This window comes from Ichthyophthirius multifiliis (genome assembly GCF_000220395.1).
Source record: "Ichthyophthirius multifiliis unplaced genomic scaffold scaff_1120509249628, whole genome shotgun sequence".
Classification (NCBI taxonomy): Eukaryota; Ciliophora; class Oligohymenophorea; order Hymenostomatida; genus Ichthyophthirius; species Ichthyophthirius multifiliis.
In genome coordinates, this window is record NW_004087525.1 from 2,442 (window position 1) to 11,868 (window position 9,427).

The 9,427-nt window shown below is 11.7% G+C and overlaps 2 protein-coding genes across 2 annotated transcripts, besides 18 other annotated features; one reads left to right on the plus strand and one right to left on the minus strand. All coding sequences in view use genetic code 6, as the record gives it.

Annotated features, from left to right (window-relative positions):
* Positions 1-27: a microsatellite.
* A 33-nt stretch (positions 28-60) lies between these two features.
* Positions 61-85: a microsatellite.
* A 432-nt stretch (positions 86-517) lies between these two features.
* Positions 518-569: a microsatellite.
* Positions 521-567: a microsatellite.
* Positions 570-727: 158 nt separating the features above from the next.
* Positions 728-829: a microsatellite.
* Positions 830-871: 42 nt separating this feature from the next.
* Positions 872-930: a microsatellite.
* Position 931: 1 nt separating this feature from the next.
* Positions 932-972: a microsatellite.
* Positions 973-1,073: 101 nt separating this feature from the next.
* Positions 1,074-1,817, plus strand: IMG5_018000 (hypothetical protein; the record flags this gene model as incomplete). Its single annotated transcript, XM_004039535.1, has 1 exon — positions 1,074-1,817. The coding sequence occupies one exon, from the start codon at positions 1,074-1,076 to the stop codon at positions 1,815-1,817; it is 744 nt and encodes a 247-aa protein (XP_004039583.1).
* Positions 1,818-2,180: 363 nt separating this feature from the next.
* Positions 2,181-2,241: a microsatellite.
* Positions 2,242-3,328: 1,087 nt separating this feature from the next.
* Positions 3,329-3,373: a microsatellite.
* A 530-nt stretch (positions 3,374-3,903) lies between these two features.
* Positions 3,904-3,957: a microsatellite.
* A 15-nt stretch (positions 3,958-3,972) lies between these two features.
* On the minus strand, positions 3,973-4,944 carry IMG5_018010 (immobilization antigen isoform, putative; the record flags this gene model as incomplete). Its single annotated transcript, XM_004039536.1, has 1 exon — positions 3,973-4,944. One exon carries the CDS (start codon positions 4,942-4,944, stop codon positions 3,973-3,975), a length of 972 nt encoding a protein of 323 aa, XP_004039584.1.
* Positions 4,945-5,624: 680 nt separating this feature from the next.
* Positions 5,625-5,676: a microsatellite.
* Positions 5,677-5,914: 238 nt separating this feature from the next.
* Positions 5,915-5,962: a microsatellite.
* Positions 5,921-5,964: a microsatellite.
* A 1,356-nt stretch (positions 5,965-7,320) lies between these two features.
* Positions 7,321-7,384: a microsatellite.
* A 16-nt stretch (positions 7,385-7,400) lies between these two features.
* Positions 7,401-7,450: a microsatellite.
* A 140-nt stretch (positions 7,451-7,590) lies between these two features.
* Positions 7,591-7,634: a microsatellite.
* A 33-nt stretch (positions 7,635-7,667) lies between these two features.
* Positions 7,668-7,706: a microsatellite.
* Positions 7,707-9,034: 1,328 nt separating this feature from the next.
* Positions 9,035-9,090: a microsatellite.
* Positions 9,091-9,427: the final 337 nt, after the last annotated feature.

The window sequence follows — 9,427 nt, forward strand, 5'->3', positions numbered from 1 at the left end:
ATATAATATATAATATATAATATATAAATACAAAATTATAATCTTTTTTAATATTATTTTTTAAATAAAATAATTAAATAAAATATTATCTTTAATTATTTTTTATCTATAAAAATTTGATGTAATAATAAAATAATTAATTTTTTATTTATTTTTATTATAATTTTTATCATTAAAAAATAATATATCTTATAAAATAAATTAACAAATAAAGAAAATAATTTTTTATGATTTTTTTTTATATATGATATAAAAAATATGAAAATATTTTATATTGAAATAATCATAATTATAATTTTCAATTAATATTGATAATATTATTATTTATTATCTTTTTAATCTAAAATGAAAAGAAGTATAAAATAAAAATTTTATATAATTAAAAAAATATTTTTTTGTAATATTTAAAAACATATATAGTTAAAAATTAAATATATTAAAACAAAATTACATATTAATAATTTAATATACATATAGAATAATTTTTTTATATTTTTAATATTATAAAATAAAAATAAATTTAACCAAATATAATAATATATAATTAATCAAAATAATTATATAATTTATATTAAAAATATGTTTTATTATATAAAATATTATTTAAAATAAAATGATAAAATTAATTATTTATTTATATAATATAAAAATATAATTAAGAATTAATTAAATTTCTAATATTATTTTATATTAAAATACTGAAAAAATTAAAATTATTTTTAATATATACAATTAATAATAATATTAAGTATATTAATTTTATTGTTTACAATAATTTAATACAAATAGTATTATTATTTTATATTTTAAAATTAATAATATATATTAATTTTCTTTTACTTTTTTAAAATTAAAAATTTTTAGAATAATCATATTTTTATAAATATATAAATTAATAAATTTTATAATATATAATTTATATATTTTTATGATTATTTTATTTCAAATTATTTTTATTTCAATATTTTATTTATATCTTTTTTATATTTTAAAAGAAATTTAAAACATAAAATAAAAATAATTTTTTTTTTTTTTTTAATTAAATATTTAACTTATGTAAAAAAAACAACTAAATGTTAATATTTTATATATATAAAATTGATATTTTTTTAGTTTTTAAAAATGAATATATTTTATTTTTAAGATATAAAATATTTATAAACTTAATCTATTAAATTTTTAAGATCAAATTAGTATATATTAAGTAAATATATAAAATTTAGTATTTAAGAAAATGTTTATTGCTTATAATATCTATTAAACAAAAATATTTTCAATAATTTTATCTTTAAAATATTAGAGAATAAGAATAGTTTTTAAGAATAAATGCAATTTATTTTTAAACAAAAATTCCAGGACATGCAAATTAAATTTTTATAATGAAGCTTTAGCACTTATATTTGCTACTCACATAGACAGCCATATTATCTGATAAGCTGTGCATACACTATAACCTGCATAGAAACGAGAATCACCACTATAGTAAAAGTGAACCCTTTAATTAATACATAATGTGTCTATAAGGAAGTGCAGTAAGAAAAGGACAAGAACGTTATATCATATATCTATATTAGCAACAGTATTTTATACAGTTACACAGACAAAAGATCTTTTTGCTTAACAAGCTATGTATGAGCACGCACCTGCATTAAAAAGACGAGCTCGATTATAGAAAAAGTGAGATATACAATTAGCAAATTCTGGGATTACTGCTATATAATTTGCAAGAACTACTTAATTATCAGCTTATCTACATATATTTTAGTTTCAGTAAGAGCAGGACATTGCTAATTATTAAAATAGTTAATAGATAATGAATTAATCAAAAAAACTAAAATGTTATTATAAATTTTTTTAAAATAAATTCCTATTATTTATTAATTAATGCCAAATAAGAAATAATTAATAATATTTTATATATATTGTAATTTTTTTATTTATTATATTATTTACACACATATTTTAAAAATTATATTTTTAATACCTTAATCTTACTATTAATTTTTAATCTTCTTTATCTTCTATAATAAATAAATAGAAAAAAAACATTAATTATATAACATTATATAATTATATATCAAATAATTTAATTATATAATTTAAATTAGAAATAATTTTATATTTAATTATATTTTTTTGATATTTTAAAAAATAATTTAATATAAAATTAATTTAAATTTAAAAATATAATAATATATAAAAAAAATAATTATAAATATATATAAATAAATGATAAATAAAATTTTATCTATATAAATATCATAATCATATATTTAATTAATTAATAAAATAATTAAAAAGAGTTGATTATAATCTAATTATTTTTAGCTTTGATTTAATCATTTTTTTTTAGATATAATAAATATATTTAATAATCTTTTATTTAAAAATATAATCTTTAATATTGAAATTATTTTAATTACAATATAATATATTAAATTTAAACTGAATATTAATTATTATAAATTACTAGAGTTTTATTTAAAATTCTTCAAAAACATATAGAATATAATTTAATTTAGAAATTTTTTATCTGAGTAAAATAAAAAATAATGTTTTATTTATTATTATTGGCCAAAATATTATTTTTATTATTTATTAAAATAAACTATATATGTTTATATTATATAATATATATATTATGCACAATAATTATTTTTTTATTATTTATAAAATATTCTTATGCAAAAAAAACTAATAAAAATGTGTTATTATATTTTTCTTGTACAAAAATTAATTTAATTTAATTAATAATTATAAAATAATTAACTTCAAATATTAATTAATAATTACAGTAAATTTATTTATATTTTAACTAAATCAAATTTATTTTAATAATTTAAGAGTAAAAAATTATAAAATTTAAATAATAATCATTGTTTATAATAATAATTTTATTCAATAAGAATTATAATAAATAGAGAGCTTTTTTTTTTATAAAAATTATATATTTTTTTATAATATTAACTAAGATAATAATTTATATATTTTTTATATAAGAAATTATAAAAATTAAATAAATAGAATAATCTATATAATTTACATAAATCAAAAAGAAAATATAATATATTTTTATAATAATTTTTTAAATTAATATCATTTTATCTTTAATTTATTAAAAAAATAATTTATTTATAAAATTTTATAAATAATAATTAATAAATTTATAATAAGTTTTATATATAACCTATTTAAATAAATAAATAATTTATATAAAAACATATTATATTATAAAAAATGCTTATATTTATTAAAAAAAAATATTTTTTTTTTTTTTAACAAATAAATATTTAATAATTTTTTTAAAAAAATAAAATATATAAAAATCATATTTATAATTTTATTATATTTTATATTTATGATTATTTTATAAAAAATTTATCTATTTTTTATAACTAAAATATATTAAAAACATATTTACAAATTAAAGTTGTTATTAACGCAAAACGCTTAATCCATTTTGCTTTAAGAACAAAGTTTTTGATAATAAATTATTTTATAAATTAATTATTAATAAAAAAATATAATTTCAATTAAAAAACATTTAAATTTAAAAAATTAACAATTCAAATGTTTTATTAATAAAAATACTATAATAAAATTGAAATGTAAATAAAAAATAAAATATAATAAATTATTTATGTAACAAATAAAAATAAAATCAAAAATATTATTTCTCGTTACTTAGATAAATTTGTTTTGTCATTTATAAATAATATATTAAATATATTATAGTAATATTTTTTTATTTATTTATTAACTTAAATTTAATAACTAATAAAACAATTATTTTTGTAATTACTTATTTTAAATTATTAATTCTTTAAAATATAAAAGTAAAAAAATTAAAAAAAGTATAATTAGTATTAATTATATCTATTATTTATATTAAAAATAATATTTTATATTTAAAATTAAAATATATAATAATTAATATATATGTAATATTTATTATATTTTATATTTTATTAGTCATAAAAAATAAAAATAAATAAATAATAAGGAAAATTTCAAAAGTTATGAAAAAACAACTCTGCATTAAGTAGCCATAGATGCAGAAGTACCATAATTAGCTTTAGCTCCTTAAATTAATATATTAGGACAAGGAAAACATATATCAATACCTGCTACCCAACTTTAAGGCTTAGCAGTATAAAAATTAGGAGCACATTTAACACATTCAGATTTATCATTTTCAAAAGTTGCTTTTCCATCTTAAACCACAGTGCCAGAAGGACATTAAACTTCACATTATACATCTTTTTTAGCATTTTTTCCTAAATTCCGTACACCACCAATAATTTTTTTTACAGGACAAGGTTTACATGTACTTTCGCCATCTATAAAGTTATCTGAATCAAAGTAAAAGTGAATATTACATCTATTACATTCTTTTTTCTCATTATAAAAATTAGTTTCTCCATGCATACTTACTGTTCCGGTAGGGCAAGTGACGATACATTATTTTTCTGATGTAGCTTCATAACCTATAGTTGCTAAAGAACCAGAAGTTTTTTTTATTTAACATATATCACAATAGGAATCACCTGGTTCGAAATCATTTATTTCGATAAAGTAATAATAGTCAGCTTTACAAAAATTACATTCTTGTTTTTATGCTATATAAAAAGTTTATCCATTTTCAGTTTAAGTACCATAAGGACAATTAATGTCACATTAAACAGCTAATGTAGCTATACCACCAGGATTAGCTTATTCACCCTCATATTTTAAAATTTGGCATTCTTTGCATACACTAACACCAGGTATGAAATTATCACCATTAAAATAATAATCAATTTTACAGTTAACACAATTTGCTGGATTTCCTGAATCATCATCTATACCAGCAACATTAGTTTCAGTACCCTCTGGGCAGGGTAAAAAATTAAATTAATTGATAAATAATGAAATAATCAAAGATATTTATATTATTTTTTACATTTATTATTTTTAATAATATTTTAAAAATATTTTTTTTATATAATTAATTATTTGATGTATATTAAATACAAAATTAAAATATTTATAAAATTTTATTTTTTAAATATAAATAAAATATTTTTTTTAATTATTTTTTATATACATTTTATCTATAAAAATATGATGTTATAAAAAATCTATTAATTTTTAAATTATTTTTAATATAATTTTGTTTATTTAAAAAATATATCTTATAAGATAATTTAAAAAATAAAGATAATAATTTTTATATCATTATTGTAAATTCATGATAAACAAAATTTAAAAATATTACATATTGAAAAATCTAAATTATTTTTTCCAATTCATAATAATTATGGGGTTAATAAAAAAATAGATAAATATTATTTTGATATTTTTTCAAAAAAGTATTTTATCATATTTATATTATTATTAAATAATAAAATTATTAATTTTATATTTATTTTTATCTTTATTAAAAAGAAATACAAAATTAAAATTAATGTTATATTTATATATAAAAAAATTAATTATTTGTAATTTTTTTAAACATTATATAGTAAATATATATATAAATAATTTACATAACTATTATTTAATATAAACATTTAATATTTGTAGTTTTAAATAATTGATAAAAATATTACCAAAAATAAATTTATATAAAAAAAAGAAGTATTAAAAATTATTTAAATTTATAAAAAATTAATTAAATTTATAATAAAAATATTTTTTTTAAAAAATAAATAAATATATTAATAAAAAAATAATAAATTAATTTATGTATATATATATATTATAATAACATTAAATATAATTTTTAAAATAATTAATTTTATTATATATTTTATATAAAAATAAACTAAAATATATAATATTATATTATAAAATATATAATTAATAATTTCATCACATATATTTTTTTTATTTATTAATACAAATTTAATTTTAATATTATATATATTAATAATTTTTATTTATATATTTTTTTCTTTTTATATTTTTTTTCTTTTTATATATAATTCATTATTTTTTTTTATATAAAAATGTTATAAATATCTTATTTTATTTTTATATGAATTAGAATTAGATTATACATGTTTAAATATTTATATGAAGATTTCATTTCAAATTATTTTTTCTTTTAATAATTTTTAATTATGAATATTTTAATTTTTGTATTATTTCAATAGAAAATATATATACTTAAATAAAAAAATATTGGTTTCTTAAATGCATATATAAATGCTTATTTATGTAAATTTATAATGCTGTTCAGTTTCTTTTCATATAATATTTTATAAGATATTAAAAATTTATGTATAAAATTTAAATAATAATTTAATATTTTTTAAGTAATAAAAAAAAGAAACAAAAAATTAATTTATTAAAAAATATAAATTATAATATTTAATTTCTTTTATTTCAAATAATAAAAAATTAAGAATTATATTTTTTTAATATATAAAAAAAACATAAACTTTTGAATTTGTAAGAAGTTAGAATGAGTGAATATGTAAAATTTAGTATTAAAAAAATTGTTAACCTCCCTAACAATCTATTTAACAAAAATAACTTAAATAATATTGTCTCTAAAAAAAATTAGAAAATAGTTTTAAAAGATAAATAAATACTTTTAAGTTTTTGTAAAATAAATCCTTTTAGTACTATCAGTACATTCAAATTAAATTATGCGGTTAGTATTGAAGCCTTAACACTTTGAGTTGCTACACATAGACAGCCATATAAGCTGTGCTTACACAATAATCTGCATAGAAACGAGTATTACCACTATAGTAAAAGTGAACCCTTTAATTAATACATAATGTGTCTATAAGGAAGTGAATTAAGAAAAATGTATGAGCACGCACCTGTATTAAAAAGACGAGCTCGATTATAGAAAAAGTGAGATATACAATTAGCAAATTCTGGGATTACTGCTATATAATTTGCAAGAACTACTCAATTATCAGCTTATCTACATATATTTTAGTTTCAGTAAGAGCAGGAAATTGCTAATTATTTAAATAGTTAATAGATAATGAATTAATCAAAAAAACTAAAATGTTATTATAATTTTTTTTAAATAAATTCCTATTATTTATAAATCAATGCCAAATATGAAATAATTAATAATATTTTAAATTGTAAATAACTCAAAAATCTTTTTTTTAATATTTATTCTCTTATAAATTACAATTTTAATAATGTATATATAAATATTTAATATGTTTTATATTTATTAGAAAAAATAACACAATAATTTTTAAATATAATATTTTTTTATTTTATAAAATAATTAAAAAATGATTCTTATTTTGAAAAACATTATATTTAAATTAAATAAAACTCAAAAAAAAATAATAAAATTTATATATTATTTATATATATTATATTTTTTATTTTAATTATTTATTAAATGTATATAATTTTTATTTTAGTCTTTATTTTAATTAATTATTATTATTATTATTATTATTATTATTATTACTATTATTATTTATTAAAATAAATATATTTTTCAATTATATCTTTTTTTTTACTTTTTTTTTTATAATAAATTTTTAATATTTTTTTGCATGAATAATTTTTTATAATAGTGATTGCTTTTGATAAAATATAATATATTAATAAAATAATTTAAACTCATATAATATTATATTAATTATTCATAAATATTATTATTAATTTTTTTTTTTTATTAATTATAAATAATATTAAATTTTATATTTTTACTATTTTATTTATATTTCTTATATTTTTTTGCTAAATTTTATATTTAAACATATTAGTATTTTTTTTTATTTTTAAAATATTATATACTTAAATTTTTTTTATATAAAAAATATTAACCTTTTAAATAAAATTAAAAACTTAAAGTTAGAGAAATATTATATTTATGTAGTAAAATATATGATATATATATTCTAATAATCAAAATATATGAATTAAAATATTAATTTATTTTTATAATCTAAAATTTCAAAAATCGTATAAAATTCTTACTTAATAATTAATTTTTTGGTTCTTAGTCTATTATAATTTAATCTAATAATAAAATATTTGTATAAAATTTTTTCAATAATTTTATTTTATTTAACATAGTTAATGTTAAAAATCATAAAATTAAATTTTTAAAGTTACGTTTCCTTTTATATAAATACACAACTTATATTAGGATATTTTTACAATCTTTTCTTATAAAATTTATGTTATTTTTATTTAATTAATTTTTTGGCATTTATATAGTTATGAAAATATTATCTATTTATTATGTTAAAAAAATACAAATATTTTTGTTTTTTATTAAAAAAAATTTTTTTTCATCTACTTAATCTAATTAAAATATGATATAGTGAAAATTAATAAAATTTAAATGTTTCATTTAATAACGTAGGTTTTATAAAATAAGAAACAAATCTTATAAAAAGTCAAAATTAATAATATATTCAAATTTTTTAATAAATTATTTAAATTATAAATAAATATATATATAATAAAATAACAATTTATTTGTATATTATAATCTTTAAAAATATAATTTTGATGTAAAATATTAAATTTTATGATATTTTGTAAAATTTATTTAAATTAGTCGCATTTAAATAATGATTTTATATATTTATATTAATTTAATATAGTAATACAAAATAAATTATTAATTTTTTTATTTAATTAAATTAATTTTATAAAATAGTTAATATAAAGAATTTAGTTGAATTAATTTTGAAAAAAATATATAAAAATTAAATATTTTAGAAGAAAAAACTTATTTTTTATATTTATATAAAATAAAATACAAATTAATTTATTATTACATATAATAAGGATTTTTTTTATTATTTAATGTAAATTAATATTTAATAATAATAAAAAAAATATTATAAAATTTAATATATTTTGTAATTTATATAAAATATAAATATAATTATTTATTACTTTTTTTTTTTTTTCTTAAATTTAAAAAAGATTAAAATATAAATTATTTATGTAAAAATAAAATATAATTAAATTTTAAAATTTTTAAGAATTAAATTAAACTTTTTTATTTTAAAATATTAAAATTTATAATATTTGAATTATCAAAATAAATAAAATATAATTTTTTTTAATATTCATAATAAAAAATATTTTATTTTTAATATTAAATATATATTTTTGTTTATATTATTATGTTATTTTTAAGAATAATATATCTTTTTTTAAAAAATAAAAATTGTAAATATAATATATATAATGATTACCTTTTATATTTTGTTAATAATTAGAATTTCATAAAAATTACTAAAAATAATATAAACAAACATACATATATTTTTATCAAATAATATAAATATTAAACCATAAATATAATTAATTATCATTATTTAAAATAAGAAAAATTTAATAGACTATTTAATATTTTATTTTTTAAAAAATAACTTTATTAAAAATTTTTTTAATTAAAACAAATAATTAATACTATATATATTAAATTTGTAAT